At 39.2% G+C, this 18681-nt stretch overlaps 2 protein-coding genes across 2 annotated transcripts; one reads left to right on the top strand and one right to left on the bottom strand.

Moving 5' to 3' along the window:
- Nucleotides 1-2808: 2808 nt before the first annotated feature.
- Nucleotides 2809-6205, top strand: agr2 (anterior gradient 2). Its single transcript, XM_084920089.1, has 8 exons — nucleotides 2809-2879; nucleotides 3203-3327; nucleotides 3416-3479; nucleotides 3567-3619; nucleotides 3801-3877; nucleotides 4024-4087; nucleotides 4424-4507; nucleotides 4618-6205. The coding sequence occupies exons 2-8, from the start codon at nucleotides 3216-3218 to the stop codon at nucleotides 4665-4667; spliced, it is 504 nt and encodes a 167-aa protein (XP_084776215.1). The 5' UTR covers nucleotides 2809-2879; nucleotides 3203-3215; the 3' UTR covers nucleotides 4668-6205.
- Nucleotides 6206-8288: 2083 nt separating this feature from the next.
- On the bottom strand, nucleotides 8289-16613 carry tspan13b (tetraspanin 13b). The gene is made up of 6 exons (XM_084919802.1): nucleotides 16373-16613; nucleotides 14532-14699; nucleotides 13633-13713; nucleotides 12496-12609; nucleotides 11344-11454; nucleotides 8289-9007 (listed from the first exon to the last, which is right to left on the bottom strand). The coding sequence occupies exons 1-6, from the start codon at nucleotides 16433-16435 to the stop codon at nucleotides 8933-8935; spliced, it is 612 nt and encodes a 203-aa protein (XP_084775928.1). The 5' UTR covers nucleotides 16436-16613; the 3' UTR covers nucleotides 8289-8932.
- Nucleotides 16614-18681: the final 2068 nt, after the last annotated feature.

Genomic DNA, 18681 nt, shown 5'->3' with positions numbered 1-18681 from the left:
TTGTATGATTTAGCTGATCATTGCTATGATAATATACAAAGCGCAAAATAATCTCTGCCCAAAATGTATTCAGAGGTTGTTTGAAATTCAATAGACATAAGAAAAGGTGAGTTCAAAAAGCAGGGTCAGATATTTAAAAAAGAGGGAATCTTCTAAATGAGGGAAACATCTGGAATAGTGACGACAATGTATGTAAAAGTTAAAAAATTGTCAATTTTTGAGGCAAATCAATACAAAATGGAGGTATTTTCTCATATATTTCAGTTCTTCTCTCTATTTAATATTTATTCTTAATTAATAATTTTCTTTGGTCTTTGTTTTAGTGAAATCTCGTTAGATTGTTATTGCCATACGCTGTATGTTCAAAGGATAGTTGTCTGCACCTTTTCAGTCACTGATATGTGTTTTATCCCCTTTTAATTCAGTTCTTTGTTTTTCTTGTTGTCATTTTCAAAAACAAAATAAACAAATAACAAGAAAATGTTAAAAATGACCAAAAGGAAAAAAAAAATTAACTGTAGAAGACGTGGACAGAGAAATCAAATGGATGAAACCAGAACAAAGGTTTGAGTAGCCACCAAGGCCTTAAAATATCTGGCATTTAATATGTGGAAGGAATTTATATGTCTTCAGTATTTGTGTTGGGATCTAAGATGTGGAATTATTTAACCTACAATATAAAAGCCCCTTGAGGTGACTGTTGTCAGTACTATATTAATAAAAATGAATTGAATTTTATGAACTGAATATATGGAATGTATTTTGTGGAAATAGGCCCTGTTCACTTCTGGCATTACATCTGTCTTTGGTGAGTTGATGCAACTGGAAAGCTCTAAACTAGCATCCATTTCAATACAACAGATATGATGGTTTAAATGGGAAACTGAGGAACTGGAGTTTTTAGAAGATACTATGGCAAAAAAGCCATGATGATGATTATGAGGTTCAACTGGTCACAAAAAGAAATGTTAGTCTTTCTCACATTGGTGTGGTGAGAAAGGTGCAGGTCATGGACCTGAGGCACAGGGAAACAAGGAGTTACGAAAAAAGGTCGAATAACACGAAGAACCTCAGAGCGGCCAGAATGAGCCATTGTGTTAGTTCAATGGGTGGACTGGACAATGGAGCTGGAGAGCTAAGCTGAGACAGATGCTGCAGGTCACGATTAGCTGATGAGTCTCAGGTGTCCAGGTGAGTTGGCTGAAGGAGCAGAAAAGGAGCACCACACCCAGACAGAAGAACACACACAACAAAGACTGACACAAAGTGCACCAGCAACAAGAGACACCAGGGAAAACAGGGAAAACGTCAATTTCCTTTTCTTAATCACACCAAAAGTTGATGTACGTTACCAATAAAATCTGTTTGGTCAGTTCCTGTGTCATCTGTTGTTTTACCCCATTACAAAACAAACAAATAACTAAGTGTGTACATGTACATGTTATCGTGTAATGATTACAATTGTCAGTGCAGCGGGTCAGTGGGTCCTGATTGAATAAAGAGCACATCCTGGTAGAAGAGGATATTCATAAACCTGGAAACCCGTGAACTGTGTCTATTAATGACTTATGAATGTTATTAGCTTAGATAGAAACCATTTGTTTTAAGCTACACAAAAGCTGCTTAGATAAAAAGTTCCTGTGAGTGGAAAAGTTTTAGTATTCAGTATTTTGAAAAAAAAAACAAATATGTCTGTTACTGGAATATACAAATGTAAATTCAAATTTTCTCATATTATCTCATATCATATTATGATATGTTAGTGCCCATAAAGAAAAATGTTGCTCAACTCAAATGAATGTTTTACTCTACTTCCTGGAACTGAGCAGAGGAGAGCAAGTGTGTGTGGACTGTTAGAAACTGCAGGCAGATATGTGGTGAAAGGGCTGATTCAATCATAGAGGTAGAATGGCTGGAGCCTGAACAAAGCTGCTATTGACAGCAGCTAGGTGACCATGAGACCCCCGCTGCAGTGCTCTGAGATAAAAACCAGGCAGGATACAAACCTCTGTGCATCGTGAATTAGTTCTTGTCTGCTAACAAGTCCTAGTTTTGAAAAACTAAAGTCTCAGGTCATCATTTTGTTCATGCAAAGCATCATTCATGCTCTGCATGACTATAACAGCAGTGTACTTTGCAGCAAAGAGGATATCAAGTTGCTGCTTTGTGCTCTGAACCAATCACATGCAGACCAATCATCATTCAGTCTCTGATCGCTTTCCTACGTTTAATGCTGACTTGGCCATGGATCGAAGCCAAACAGCCCTCATCCTGATCACACCTGTGCAAAATGTGCATCAAACTAATTATTACTGTAGTAGCCAAACGAAACACAATAATTCAATTCAGTTTTTATTTAAATGCACCAAATTATGCCTTTATATTGTAAGGTAAAGACCCTACAACGATAACACAAACCGTGATTTGACAATAACTGAATCCCTATATCGTCTAGAAAATTCAGATATTGCTTACTGACAAATATGGCTACATGAATATCTTTTTTAATCTTAATTTGTAAATAGTTTCTCTTATTCCTTTTCAAATTATGATTTAATATTATTTAAAAAGGTGCTGCTCCATCAAGTTCTCTTCTGGTTGACAAGGGTGTGTTGAGTCCCAACATAAAATGTTTAAATCATGATCTTACAACAGGATGTCTTTGTTCATACACACGGAAAATGCAAATTATCCACTTTCACTATGCAGTTGGTTGGCAAACAAACTTTTGCGTCACTCTGGCATTCCTGCACAGAGAAGTGGGGGAGGGAAGAAGGTGGGCTCTCAGCCAACAGGTACTTAAATACAGGACAGGTGAAGCTAGAGACAGTGCAAGTCCACGATCTGCCCACATTTTCTACCTGACTATTCGGGAACAGGTAAGCTAAAGAACTTGTCGCCATAGCTTTGTACCTTTTTGTGTGTGAATACTCTACTATGTGAAATAATTCCATGTCATAGCTAAAACGTTACTGAGGAATGTTCATTACAGGAAAAGAAAAAGCACAAAAGTATCTGGATTTTTGTTAAAATAGTCTTCTCTATAAAAGTGTCTCTTCAGTTTTGCTTCCCTTTCTGTTACTGCAAGTTTTAACGGCTCATGTGCTGATAGAAGTGTGAATGCAGTTCCTTTAGCAAAAAGCTGATGCTTCAAGTCTAAAACTGGTTTGCATTTGTAGCTGGTTTGTGTTTGCTGTTTCAGGAAAACTCTAAAGATGGTTAAATCAGCGCTGTCTGTGCTCTTGGTCCTGGTAGCCATTTCCTCTACCTTTGCTGCAAAATATATCCCCAAGAGTGGGAAGAGGGTCCCACAGACTCTGTCCAGAGGTATTTGAGTCATTTCATTCACACATTAAGCCCAGTATTACTGAGGTAAAGGACGCACTTATCTCTAATGGTGTCTTTGTCTGTGCAGGATGGGGTGATCAGCTGATATGGGCTCAGACTTATGAGGAGGGTCTTTACTGGTCCAGGTCAAAGTAAGACATAGTTTCAAAATAAAAGTCCAAATTTTGGCTTAACTCTAAAATTTGCTGAAGCTTATGATGGGCTGGTTGGTATTTTAGGAACAAGCCCCTGTTGGTCATCTTTCACCTTGAAGACTGCCCACACAGCCAGGGTGAGTAGCTGCTATTGTTTCACTTATTAAGTTACTCACTGTGTTTGTTCGAGCGAGAAGTCTGTTCTGTTTGAAGACTGAGCCCTTGTGTGTTTGTTCATATGTGATGTCACCTTGGTCATCCTGGTGCTCTTCTCTACACACCCGAGTTATAAAACTTAAAGTCAATTTTCTCCCACAGCGCTGAAGAAAGTCTTCTCCGAGGATAACGAGGTCCAAAAAATCCTTGATGAGGACTTTATCGTCCTTAATCTGGTGGTAGGTTATAACACCTGACAAAATGAAGTATTTTAAGTCTGTATTACATTTTAAGGCACACTTAACATTATTACATTTTGTGGTTCAGCACTGGCGCGTAGGTTCATGGTGCCTGTAAAAAAACTGTTCTTTTGCTTCTCCTACAGTATGAAACCACAGACAAACATCTGTCCCCTGATGGCCAGTATGTTCCCAGGCTCCTTTTTGTTGGTAAGAGCTTGAGATTAGGACATATCTTTTATGTAGACTGGTAACTAGTATCACATCTATCAGTGTGTTTTATTGCACTGAATCCTTTTAATGTTTCTCAAGGAAATTACATTAACTATAATTAGCTGTATTGTATATCAGTTACAACCATGTCTCCAAAATATTGGTGCTGTGGAAAATCCTCACCCATCCTAACCTGTTATGTAAATGAATATACTACAGAGACAACAAATCAAATGTTAAAAATCTGATATTTTATAGCGAAATATTATGAAATTATAGTTTGATGCACACAACTGGCGTTTTTTCACTTACCCAGCGCCAATTTCTCCACAGACCCCTCAATGACAGTGAGGGCTGACGTCACTGGTCGCTACGCCAACCGCATGTATGCCTATGAACCAAGTGACATCAAACTCTGTAAGTGCTGCAGCCCATACGCTGTGACGCGTACTTGTATCACGATGCAGTTTTTGTCTGCTTGCATCCATTTACACTGTGTAATTAAACATTTCCTGTCTCTTCTTCAGTGGTTAGCAACATGCAGAAAGCTAAGAAGCTTCTGAAGTCTGAGCTGTGAGCACCAGGAAGACACACTGATGCTGATCCACAGCTGCTTTCTCCACAGTTTACATATGAGAAACAACGCACTGGAAAAATTCTTCTTTTCACCTTCACTTGAAATGTTTTCTCCCTGAATTCCGTCCTGATGCTTGTTATTATTACTGTACGACAGGAATATTGAGTAAATAAATGAAGCTGTTCTCACTCCTGCCTTCTTATTTGCCAGACTGTGTGGAATCAAATCTTTATGTTTAATCCATGTGTAATCATACTAACAACAAAATAATGAAATGACTGTTAACTTCAGTGCCTGCATCAGGTCTCCACTCACCCAGCTGTTAAATGTTTAACTTTTAAAGGCTGTGTGGGAGGGCTAGAAAAAAGCAGTTTTTACTGCATTCGGCCTGTATTGACCATAATGACCACTTTGTTATTTGTATCTATCTCAAAAGGCCAAAAGGTTTGTGCGGTCATTTTTCTCTTACACCACTATAGGAGGTTTTTTAAAATGTGATGGAAGTGCAGACTTTCACCTTTAATTATAGTAGATCAATAAAAGCGTGGCATTAAAAGTTTAATAATTACAGACATTTTTGCCCACAATTTTCCCAGCATTTAGTTTGCACACTAACCAGAGTTTAGTGTGTTCAAGTTTATGACAGTGCAATTAGAAAAACACAAATTACAAATATGTACTTCTAGAGACGTGTCAGGAGACAGACTCTTGTCTCTGAAAAGAACACGCAAAGTTCACTTATGAACAACTGATAAGATTGTTGAATCAGACCAAAGTGGTAATATCTGACCATAACACCCAGCACAGAGGCAGCCGTGGCCAAGGAGGCAGAGCAGGTCGTCTGCTAACCACAAGCTCGGTAATATAAACCCCGGCTCCTCCAACCTGCATATCAAACTTTCCTCTGGCAGGATACTGAACCTAAATGCATCAGTTGGAGTCTGTGAGTGTCAGGTTAAGCACTTGTGAACTGGAAAGTGCTGGTACTTTCAATCAGTGGATTTGGGGTCAGCTAATGTTTCTGTCACAACTCTGATTCAGTGATGTGCTGGTGACAATCAGCATGCAGAGACTGGCATGATTTGCTTACTCTGTTTGATAACAAGAAATAATCATAAATTATTATAAATTACTGAACTTCAATAACTTAGTGAAACTTAAAAGAGTGTGTTTAATATATAAAGTCTTACACTCCCTTGCTCCACCACCACTAAAGCAGTTCATTAGGCATAAAGAAAGCTCAGACAGGACCACTCGAGCTTCAATCCGAGGAGACTTGTTTATACCCCACAGACGGACAGCATTTGGGCAGAACGTCCTCTCTGTCAAGGGAGGCCATCTGTGGAACAGTCTTCCTCAACCCATTAGAGAATGCTCTACACTCAATTTGTTTAAGGCAAAGGTTAAAAACTGGTTATGGACAAATCAAGTGTGTGATCATGTATGAGTTGTATAGTTTTAATGTTTTATTTGGGAACAGAATGGTGTGTATGTGTAAGTTTGGTGATGGAGTTTTTATTATGAATGAATGATGAATTTTTATGTCTATTTTTTATGCTTAAGGACAACAGATGGAAATTAGCCCTTGGCTATAATCTGGTATGTTTACATTCATGTGATTTTTTTTTTACATTTATGTTCATTAACATGCACTGTCCTAAATAAATAAATAAATATAATGACCCCTGATCTGCAATCTGTAAGCACGATGTCTGTCAGTCAGACAGTTTCAGGTAAGGAATCGACTCAAGAAGTCTGTGTATTCAGTAAAGTTGAATTCTGGGTGGGCGGGTCCACACTGCCAGCACTGAAAGCTTTTTTGTGTTGCTGGGTAACCCAGTCTCAAGTCTTTTCAATTACAAAGAACCGGCGATGTTTGGAACCTGCAGATGTTTTGCATATTTGAAAGTTTGTGTGTGTATGTGTGTGCGCTGCGTACGGCTCAACAGAGTCAATCAGGCTTATCATGTTTTTTGTTAAGTCTGATTTTGTCCCTTCCTGACCTCTTACAGGAGGAAGCTGACTCAGAGGGTTTACCCCCCCATAACAAAAAACAAACAAAAAACACTCCCAGACCCTGAGGAGGTGCCACTTTTTTAGGGATTTAATGACTTGTGGGCTTGGTTATATTGAAGGAGCAAACCATGCCACTCCTAATTTAACTAGAACCAGACAGGCAAAGGAGGAATTAGAGAAGTCATTTAATATTCTGATCAGGTTGTGGTTGGTGCTCGGACAAAGAATTAATATGTCAGTCAATGAATGAATGAAAGAAGCAAAACAATTGCTATGAAGCTATGTTTGTACGTTTGTTTGACCAGGTGAGTTTGTTGTAGAGTTACAGACTATAAAGGAGATAAATATGTCTCCTAGCAGGCAGATAGATGTGAGGTATGTATTCAAATATGAAAAGAATCTATTAGTTTGAATGTAAGTGCTGAAACAGACTATATTTATGGCAATTTAAAAATCATGTTTATAATGCCTACAACATGAATAAATGTAAAAAGTTAGCCATGATTCCCTGTGATTGTACTAGTTTGGACTGCACATACTGTCAAATGCAGCTTCATCAGTTCATCATCTGATGTGTCGAGAAAAGGTGGGCGGAGAGAGATCGAAGCCCCCCCCCCCCCCCGGGTTTCTCCTGTCATCTCAACAAGAAAGGGTAAGAGAAGAGCTTAGAGAAGGTCTTCAGTGCTATAACAGAGCTTTTCCATTTTTTGCTAATAGTAAATCATCTTCATTTTTAATCAAAGATATAATCAAAAGACAAGTTTAATCAATATGTTAAATGAAAATATCTTTTCTAATGTCTACATTTCGTATGCAGAGACTTGAGCCAGCTTGGTTGGTCATCGGGTGATTAAATGTCAACAACTTGACTGGATGTCACCATTGGTGAGGCCAGATGTGACGTCCAGTAGGAGAGAGGGGAGAAAGAGAGAACAGGTGTAAAAAAGAGATTCAGGGTTCTTCCCTTTTGTCTTCTGGGAGACGAGCAGCTAAGAGGGACCTCAGACTTTCACAGTAGAAAATTCCAGCAGAGACACCAGGGGGATCAGTTGCTGCCCAGACTGTGAACCTGCATGTTGGTGTTTTTGTGGCTTTTTCTCTGCTCGTTTTTGTCGTGTTAGATTATAGAATCAAGAAGATTTGTATTTCCAGTCAGGACACAGAGATAAGTGCATCCTCGGATTCAGCCCCAACCTTTCTCTTCCCAAAGATAAGAATAAAACAGCATTAGCTCAGAATAGGTTAATTAGAGTTTAACCCACATAACCCTTTGCTCTTTATTAAATTTTCTGCAAAAAGTCTAAATTGTGGACATTTCCTTTTTCGCCCTTGGGAAACAGTACTGGTACAAATATGAGTATTAACCCATTTTAGGGTATATAGCTCTTTCAAGATACTCCAGCCCCGTTGAAACCTACTGCCCACAGCCCTCATCAACCCAAATATTCCAAGTGTTTTGATCTAGAGGGGAGAATCAGAGAGCCAACCCAGACGTCCTTCATTAGGCTGCTGGTCCTGCAGATCGGCAGATGAATATCAGCATCAACATACTTTGCAGTGGTGCATCGCTACTTATAGTTTTATGTATCAGACACAGAAAGCATGTGATGAAGACACTGATTCTCTTTATTAGATTAGTATCATAGTGTGGTTTCCAGTACAAAGGCTCAGAGGAACTGCTTACAGACTCATTGTTGCAGGTTTTTATACAGTAGCCCACATTTTAATGGACAAAGTCATGCAAAAGGGCAAATCCACAGCAAACAGAGAAAAGCTCATAGGCACACACTTACTTTCAAATATGCAAAACATCTGCAGGTTACAAACAAAGCCGCTCGTCACACATTCACATTTCTACACATGGTAAAAGATCAGAATCTGTAATATCAGTGTGCAGAGAAGTGGGTGATATTATTGCTTCCAGTGGAATCGACTGTTTTATAAAATAAACAAAATGACAAAAACGTGTTCAGTGTTAACTCTCAGGCAGGGTGTATAAATACGTCTGGATTATAGAGCAGATCAGTATTCCTTCTTTTTATTTCACAGTGTACTAACTGTATCCGTATTTTGCGGGACTGTCATGCTGAAGGCAGCATGTTCGCCGCTCCTCACACATAACTTAGCTCTTGAAAACGAAACACATCAGGTTTACTGCAGTGATCAGTCAAAATGCACAAGTCAGAACGTCCATAGAGGTCGTTTGGGGATGAGGTGATTGGATGTTGGTCAGTGGAGCTTTGGCTGTCTCACAGGAAAGCACTAGGGTTGGCTCGTGGGTCCTTCTGGTTCCTGTAGCAATATGTGAGCCACACTCCCAAGATCTGACACAAACACACAGCACTAAGTTAAACGTTTCCTTATGTCAGTCAATACTATGTAAGGAACTGTTTCAAAAACACTACGTCATGAGAATTATTTCAAATCCACAATTATTTATGTAGAAATGTTGCCATGTTTTCTGGACAAACTCACTGAAGGAGGTCTGAGTCAAAGTTGGTCTGACAATCAAAATGCTGTCAGGCTTCCATCCATGTGACCTTATTCATTAATTATTAGTGTGAATGCTGATTACACAGTATTGTTAGCCTAATCTTTATTATTATTTTATATTCTGTACATTTTTTGTACTCTACTTCAACACCGTTCTTCATCTTAGAAAAAACATTAACCAAGTCATTATTTTGTCATTTAAATTATTTTCTTATTTGTTCAAATGTTTTAAATACTTTCCCGTCATTAATGTACAAACAGCTGTTTTCCCTTCCACGCTGAAAATGAATCCTCTGTCTTTGTTGGTTCAAACAAGGGAAACAGTGAAGACCGTATTAAAAGTTTGCTATGTAATGATATCACCTGCGAAAAAGCCTCCTCTATGTTCTTCTTTTACAACACAAATCCCTTTGAATTCCTTTTTCTGTCTAATGACTCATTAGTAGTTAACAGAGCTGACTGTTTGTCAGCCTGGCTACAGTGAAGAGAAACCTGGGGTTGATCTTATTTCCTTTAATCAGCGATTGAAGAAAATAAGCTTTATAGAGGGTTTTTTTTAAAATAGAGCAACAAACTACTTCTCGAGGCTAAATGATGATCTTCTAAAGTAGTGACACGCCATTTCCTCTCCAGCTTACGAGTCATCTGCTTTAAGGTATGGGTTTGAGAGTTTTACACTAACTTACGCAGTAAGGTTGGGCGATATGTAAAAATTTTCCAACCGATAATCATCAGTCCAATAACCGCCGATATATTTGCGCAGGTGCAGAATTTTTGATGGGTGGAGCAATGCAATCATGCACGGACTGATTTGCACATTTAGAATTTATAAGTTTTGTTTGAGGGAATATTTTACCTTCTTTTCTTGTTTGTTTCAGTATTAATATAGCTACTTTTGGATTTTTCTTCAAATGTATTTATTTGAGATGTGCTAAATTACAAAGAAGACTTAACTTTACGATGGAGATTTTTTTAATGTTCGCTGGAAGAGACATTTTGATTTTTAACTTCGTTTTTGTTTAAGCTTGCATTTGTTGTTTGGTCGAGTGTGTGAGACAGATAAACACTGGAACAGCTTGTAAACAGGGTTATAGTGGAAAAAGAAGCCACTTTCTCTTTGTTTCCCATTTAAATCAAATGTTTTTATTTTTTTCTGAACATGGGCTTCTGCCTTTCTTTCTTTCATGAGTTTGAATAAATGAATCGCTACATTTGGGCGCACTCTGAGGTCGGTGCATTTGCTCACAGCTGGAAGACGGTGCCGTCAAAACAGCCCAATTATTTTTCCATTGACTGCTTCAATCAACATTATTAGCAAACTTACTCGTGGGCAAATAAAAAAATAAATGAATAAATCGCTCTTGTAAAAACGATTGGTGAAAGGCTCAGCCTACGTCGATAGTCGATATATTTGTCCAGTCGCCCAACCTTAAAGATAGGAATCACCATACAGAAAAATATGACTATTGTGGAAAAGATTAAATCACAGAAAATGAAATATGAAGCTGAAAGAAGATGACAGACTGAAAACCTTAGTAAAATTGAACTAAAACTGGATCTTATTGATATACTAGAGAAAGTCCAGAAGTGGAAGGCCAAATGACATTTTCTACAACAGACTAACTTTTAATATAATTTGAGTTTCTGGTTTGTATTCCATACAAGTTGGTGGTGGTACCATGGGACACGTGTAGGCAGCCTGCTGTAGGCACTGTTACCGGTCTGAAATATCAGCACGCTCTCATACCAACATACCAACATACCGACGCTATGTGACAAATCGGCGATATGTTACGCGTTGGGAGGTATGAGAGCCATTTGGAATGAATCTATACATATAAATGTGTTTTATGTTCTGATCATGAATCACTTTGGAAAACACCATCTGATAGGACCAACGTTATGGTTAAGGTTATGGTTAAGGTTATGGTTAAGGTTATGGTTAAGGTAATGGTTAGGGCTGGAATGGACGGCTGGAGCTTCTGCTCTAAGCGTGTGTTATTGCCACGACCAGCATTCTATTGGATTCAATTGAGATTCCGAAGCGTCTCATAAGGACGCGGAATGCTACCTTTCACCTTGGGACGTGACAAATCGTCGGTATGTTACGCGTTGGGAATGAGAATTCTCTGAAAACATAAGGCATGTCTGGGCTGTAATGGCTCACCTCAGTGAAGCTGAAAAAGAGGCCAATTCCTCCTACAAATCGGAGAATATCTCCAGCATGTTCCTTAATCTGGTCTGCACAAGGCGAACAGAAGCTGTTGGGGAAACAAGCCTGCAAGAGACACAGCACATGTTTAAAAATCGTACCAATGCTTCTGACAGTAGAGTCATTATTTCAAATTAATTTTACTGCTGTTACTTTTCAAACAAGACCAAGGGAGCTCACTCTCAACCAGTGATGGGAATAACGGCGTTACAAGTAACAGCGTTGCTAACAGCGTTACTTTTTTCAGTAACGAGTAATCTAACTAATTACTATTCCTATCATTACAACGCCGTTACCGTTACTAACAAGAAAATGCAGTGCGCTCGCGTTACTATTTTTCAACAAACAGATGGTTGAAGCTGTTTTCAGTTTACCGCAGTTTATATCAGTTACACGGAAGTAGCTGTAAGTAATCTGGGCGCTACTGCTTTAAGCATCTACGCGCTCCCGCGGACGGCACAACACCTGGAGCTAATGGGGCAAAACAGTCGCATTATCCACAACTGTTCCTTGGCTCTTGGACAACTCCTTTGATAATTCTTTTCACTCCTCTGTCTGAAACCTTGCAAGGAGCAAGGTTGTGGTCGTTGTCAGTTTATCATAAAATGATGTTCTTTCCACTTCTGGATTATGGTCCCAATGGTGCTCACTGGGATCTTCAGTAATATTCCTCTGTAGCCAGTGCCAGCAACATATTTTGCAACAATAAAGTTCCAAGGGTCTTGTGAGAGCTCACTGGTTTCACCCATCATGTTTTTTGAGACCCCTTTTAATAGACCATCAGCTGGGACTGAACCCTATTTGCACCTCCCTTTCTTCATTTTTTCAACAAAGTTTTTTATTATCACACATAATGTAATTACACAATTTATGTGTCTATGGGTTGATTTCGTTGCATGTGTGAAGTGGGTGGGTTGTTATCAACATATGGTGAGAATTTCTTTCAACCTAAACTTTAGAAATATATTTACTTGAAAATGTGTGATGTGTTCAATTTTATTGTACATTAAAAAAACAGAACCATCATCAGCCTCTTTGCACATACTGAGATATGTGACATGTAACGGGGAACAGGAAACACTTGGAAAAGACTGGATCCAAACTCACAGCATCACACATGCTGTTAGGGTCAACATGTTTGAAGCCACAGCAGTTGAGGCTCTTCTCCACATCTCTCTGGGTGCTCTCAGAGTTGTTCCAGCCCACCTCCAGCAGGTGATCCTTGAGCACAGTGTTAGAAGGAACATGAAGCATTACATCTGTCATCATCTGTCAGTATTTTCACATTAAGAGGTTCTGCTTAAATGACTTAATGAGCACATAGTCTGTGCAGCCTGACAAGTTTAGAGTTTTAATCGCAGAAGCCACACTGGTTCACTTTTATATTTAAGCTTATATTTTTTTTATTTATCAGTAATAATCCTTATAGTATCTCCACTTATATTAAAATGTAGTGGCCAAAAAATGGCATGCTGAAACAAAACTTTCAGAGAAAAAAAGATACGACCTTCGTTTAAGCTCTATGTTAGCTACTTTTGGAGAGGCAGGTTTTAGGTAAAATCTACTTTTAGATTTCACTTTTTATGTGTTATTTACTGATAATATCTATAAAATGTGATTCCCATTGAAGTAATATTATTAGTGTTTACTGACCACAATTTACACTTATTTTAATCTTTTTTTTATTTAATATAATTTGATTTCTTCCTCCTATTACACACACTTTCTTTCTTTTTTGGACGCGTTCCCATTCAAACGAATAGGGGAAAATTCTGTAGTTTTTTAGGAATTTTGCGAAAACTGTGCAACAAATTGCTACCAAACGTCACAGCACACTATTCCCAAACAAGCTGCACAAAACGATATATCATATGTGGGGTTTTCTCAAAGCTGCAAGGAGAGTTTTGTTTCAAACTGTCAGGTGGAAGAACGAGACGGTACTGTCTGACACTGCTGCCTGCTTGTTCAAGTCCTCCACCTTCCCTGCATCCACCTGTATGGATGTTTTCTCAACAGCTCTGATGAAACTTTTTAAAATGTGAGTTGTCTAACTGTACTGGATATAAAGTCAAGTAATAACAAATTAATGTGCAACAGAGAGCACAAACAGATGTAAGGATGTGAATATGTTGTAATGCGGACACAGAAACAATGATTTCAGTTTCCTGGAAAAAAACTGTTGTTCAAGCTGCATAGTTATCATTTGTGCTGCTCTGCACTCTGTGGAGAAACCAAAGCTCTTACCTGTTGCTCTCTGTTGACAGCCAGACAAGCGCTGGAAACAGAAAACTGTACAATAAATACCATGAACAGGATGATCATGTACTGAGCTTCACTGTCAAAGAACAACAACAGCGGACACATTGCAGACATTGGACATGCATAATACTGCTGATAGTCAGTGTTACTGAAGCACTACATAAACAGTTGAAAGAGCTCATTTATAGAAACATATCTGCTAATAGTAAGAAAATAGAGTCTGTGTGCAAGGTTGTCTGTGAAATACAATCCAGCTCGGTATCTTCTTCCACATAAATACATTAATATATAATGAATTTTCCAAAACAGTAATGTTAAGACAGCATATTGTAGGAGATAAACAGTGTGCTGGTCAGAAACAGGACAAAGATGCTCGGCACCAACAACGACAGCTCTAAACATTTTAACTGTAAATGTTCTTTTCTTTTATTCTGGGAACTTCTGGTCAATTACCAACTAATTAAACATCTGAATCTAAATATTACAGAATTATTTTGAGATTTTTTAATTAGCACAAATTCAATGATACCACAAAACAACGACCACAGAAGATAAACCAACAATATTATTATACATAGTTTTTATTTTGTCTTTGTTTCTTTATGCACCCCACCAACATGCCCCCGACCAGGTTCTGCTGGAGGTCTCCTGTCACCAAGAGCTTGGTTATACGGGATTGTTTGATTGTTGGGGTCCTCCCTTTATTGGAGGTCTTTACCTTACATTATCTTCAAGCATCTTGAGATGACTGTTGCTGTGAACTGGCACTACTGGAACTATATATGTAGAAAAAGGATTGAATTTGTATTACTGAATGTCATTTTATATAAGTTGTGAATGAAAGTACAGAAAGAACAGTCATAGCATGAGTTTGTGAAGGATACAAAGAAGAGCAGGACTTGGTGATGCTTCATTGCCCCAATGAGGCCAGCCAGAGCCACAAAGAAGAGAAAGACACCCACACCAATGATGCCTCCCACCACCTGGAAACTGGAGACCAGACCAAACCACTTTCCCCATGCTGCGATGCCAATCATCAGGAGACTGACCATCTGCAGGACAGACATACTGGCTGAGTGTGAAAATGACACTTTGTGCGAAAAGTTAAACATCATTTTTTTTTATCTATCAGCTGGCCAGGGCCGTTCTGTTTGCATGTTCTCCCCATGTCTACATGGTTTCTTTGCATGCTTCCTCCCACAGTCCAAAAACATGCAGTTACACAGGTTAGGTTAATTGCTGATTCTAAATTGCCCATAGGTGTGAATGTGAGGTTGAATGGTTGTCTGTCTCTCTGTGTTAGCTCTGCTACAGACTGGCAATCTGTCCAGGGTGCACCCTGCCAACTGCCCTATGGCAGCTGTGATAGGTCTTATTTGGATAAGTGGATTGAATATAGCTACTTCCACATCCGCTAAATTGAACATGTGAAATCAACTGCAGCAGGCAGCTTAAAAAACAAAAATCAGCCATATAAGTATCCACACTATCACACGTGGGTTAATTATTGAAATTCTGCTTTAGGTTATAAGAGAACTTTATTGTATTGTCCAGTATGTGCTGTCTGCATTGACTTTGACCACAAACAATCTGAGTGGCTCATGAACCAGCAGCCAAGGAATCTTTGTCTGAAGTGGTGACACACAGTGTCAGCAGTGAAGCATAACTCAAGTTCAGAATAGTTTAAATGTGCTTCTTCCTTCATCACATGCACATGGTAACTAATTTTAAAAAGTAAAAATATTCAGTCAGTAGCATAGAACGATTTATGTGGATGAGGAAAAATATCAATCCTTGATGTGATTTTGTGAGCAAATCCAGTAGCATTGTTATGTTTTAGGGACATTTTGCTGGGATGACTTGACTTGTCATCATACAAGAAGTTAGGGGGCTAGAATCAGCATACGACATGGTCCTACTTGCTCTGCTGGATGGCTTTACAAGCACTAGTTGTGGGAATGGATACATGTTGCTTCTTTATTACTTTAAAAAAAGAGTGATAATAAGAGCATTTTCGTCTTCTTTTTTAAATGTGAGCTTAAATGCATGTGAATATCTTATCCTCTCTACTTTTACATGATAAGCAACAATTTTGTACTACACTTACATAAAGAGAGATTCAACAAGGAGCAAAGGCCAACATGTCAGACTGATACGATGATATAATACGAAAGTTGCAGTGTCAGATACGGCAGATTACCTCACTGTGAAATCTGCCTTACAGAACCAAGGGTGCAGGAGGAACGCCACTGAATTGCAAAATCTATGGAGCGCCTTCTTTAAAGGACTGCAAGGCTCCAGGTCCAGTGTGTAGCTAAGCGTCATATACACACCTTAATTCAAAGCAGACATGATAAGAGCTATCAAAGCCTGCAGGAAAGGCTTCCACAGTAAGGGCGACCTCTAAAGTGACAACCCCCGCCCCAAAAAACAAGAGCACAGTTAAAGGTGGAAACTAGATCCTCCCATTTTAAAAAGAAAATCGGGCGCTTTTCTAAACTCCTCGTCTCTTATTCGGTTCATCCGATGGATGGAGCGGCCACCTGATCCTACCTACCACAGTGAATAATTGATTAGAACAGCGTCTGACCTCATCGGTGAATTTTGTAAAAGTGGTCGTGTCCTACACTCCATTTACACACTCTGAGGGTGATAAAATGCTATCTGTATTGATGAACACGGCACTTTAATTATCCATATGGTAAGCTGTGATGTGGATACTCACAACATAGAGGATGTTGAGCGCACACAGGGAGTGCTTGGAGCAGGTAAATCCAGCGCAGCTCATGTTCACCAGCAAATAAACACAATAAATCCTTGAAACTGATGTTTAAATAAATATCTCGACACAAGAAATAAAACCCGGACAAAGACCCACTGAGCTACTTATTCCGCTAGTCCGCAGCAATAGATGCTCGGTCCAACCTGCGAGGAAAAAAGAGGTTTACAACCAACACCTGAGTGCAGAGGAAGTCACATATTGACCCTTCAAAATAAAGTCAAATAAAGACCGACCGTGAGATAGATAGACATCGGTATTTTGAGGGAAATTTGGATGCAGCCTACAATCTAACTTCTTCTTCACCACAGCGGATCATCTACCTTCATCTGAAAATGCATCCTCCCCCGTCACACCAACCCTCTGCATCTTCTCCTTCACTACATCCACGAATCATCTCTGTGGTTTTCCTCTTTGCCTCCTGCCTTCAGTGTTACACCATGGCATATATTTGCACAAATATTTGTGTCCTTTTGTATTATATTTATACCTGTATCTCTATATGTATCTATATTTATCTATATCTCTGTTTCAACACGTTTGTTGTATGTATGCTCTGGTATTAATAAAGTCTCTTTGATTCTCTGATTCTGATTTTCTTCAGTGCACATTCATCAGGTCCTTAAAGTACTCCTTCCATCTTCTCAACACAGTCTTCACTTCACAGTTGGTACAGTTCAATCTGTCTTAACCTGCTGCACCCTTTACAACTCGAGCTCTCTCCCTAGCCAATGGGGAGCCAAATCCTTATCTCTTTTCTCAGTGTCCAGCCTCACCTACAAAACACTGTAAACCTTTGATGGACACCTGAAGTATCTTCATCTGGGGTATAAGCATCATGTAACAACGTCTCTAGTTACAATCAGTTGTGTGTTAATCGTATAATAAGGATGCACGTGGCCTGCTAATTCCAGGCTGAAATTACATGCTTTTATTATGAAGGATTAAAATTACACGGGAGTCCAGTTTGGGTGTAGTCTTATGTTTTCTTTTTTAACTTGACTCCTAGTCCACATGTGACTCAGTAAGGGACGGGGGGCAGGATATCCGATCCACTGATTGGCTAAAGAGAAGTCCTGCAATTTCCTCTGAAAATATTCCAGAAAGATTGTTGTCAGGAGCCATTTAGCTTCATAATTCACCAACGACTCTTCGCTTGAAAACAGCACAAGCGTTGTTGGGTCACACTGAGCCGTCCAATGCACGCACGCTAAACACACACAGCGTTCCGGCAGGACAACAACGGGAGAAAATGAAAATACACACGAGTGATGCCAGTAACAAGATCATCTGCTGACCGGCGAGCAGCAGCTACCAAACACTGACAAACTGTCCTATTAGATATTATAAGACTGAAGTCTGACATCAGATCTCATCACCTCAGAATGTAACACTCGCAGACACATGATACGTGGTTCTAGTCGTTCCGCACTTCCTCTGCAGGTGGCCCGAGCAGCCACTCAGCGACCATAAACTTATATGACCATCAGATGGCGCTCCAGGACCAGTCAAACTCAAATGACTCGCTGAAAACCTCACCGGGCAAGTACATCGTGATAGCACCGGTGTTGTGCCAAAAAGTGATCGTCTGCCAAAAACGGATTGCTCGGATTTAAACTGCTATACATAACTTGTTGGTCTATAATTTGTGAAACATATGTCAAATGTATCCCTCGTGAATGAAAAAGCCATCTTGAGCCACAAACAACATCCCTGTAACAGCGTAGAAGCCGTCAGTTTTTGGGAGTGACTTTTATACGTCCTTTATTTATGCAGTTAAAAAAGCTTGATGACATTAAAAATGTGTTTTTAGGAGTAATCTGGCCAAGAAGACAGCAAATATTGCAATAAATCTAACAATAGTTCTGTAAACATATTTTAAGTGGACAAAAAGGATGGATTTGGTTGTAATGTAAGTACAATAAGACAGAGTTGTAAAGATAGTTGAAAAAGATGTAATTTTAACATTTCATATCTAACCCCTTTGTAAAGTCTGTTGACCAAAGTCTGTTTGGGGTTCAGTATCTGAGGCAGTCAGGGATTAAACCACAGATTAGCAGGTGACTATGCCTGCACTACCTCCTGAGCCACCCCGTGGGTGTAAAGGGACAGACATAGTCAACAATAATACTCAAATAGACTGTGGCATTTAAACAATGCCTAGTTGGTACTAAGGGCCACCCACACCATTACACCACCAACATAAGCGTGAACCATTGATTAAAGGGGGGATGTATCCTCTACTTTCATATTGT

This window comes from Perissodus microlepis, chromosome 22 (genome assembly GCF_051167445.1).
Source record: "Perissodus microlepis isolate ML-2025 ecotype Zambia chromosome 22, ASM5116744v1, whole genome shotgun sequence".
NCBI classification, from domain to species: Eukaryota; Metazoa; Chordata; class Actinopteri; order Cichliformes; family Cichlidae; genus Perissodus; species Perissodus microlepis.
This window is presented reverse-complemented; position numbering and strand designations above follow the sequence as displayed.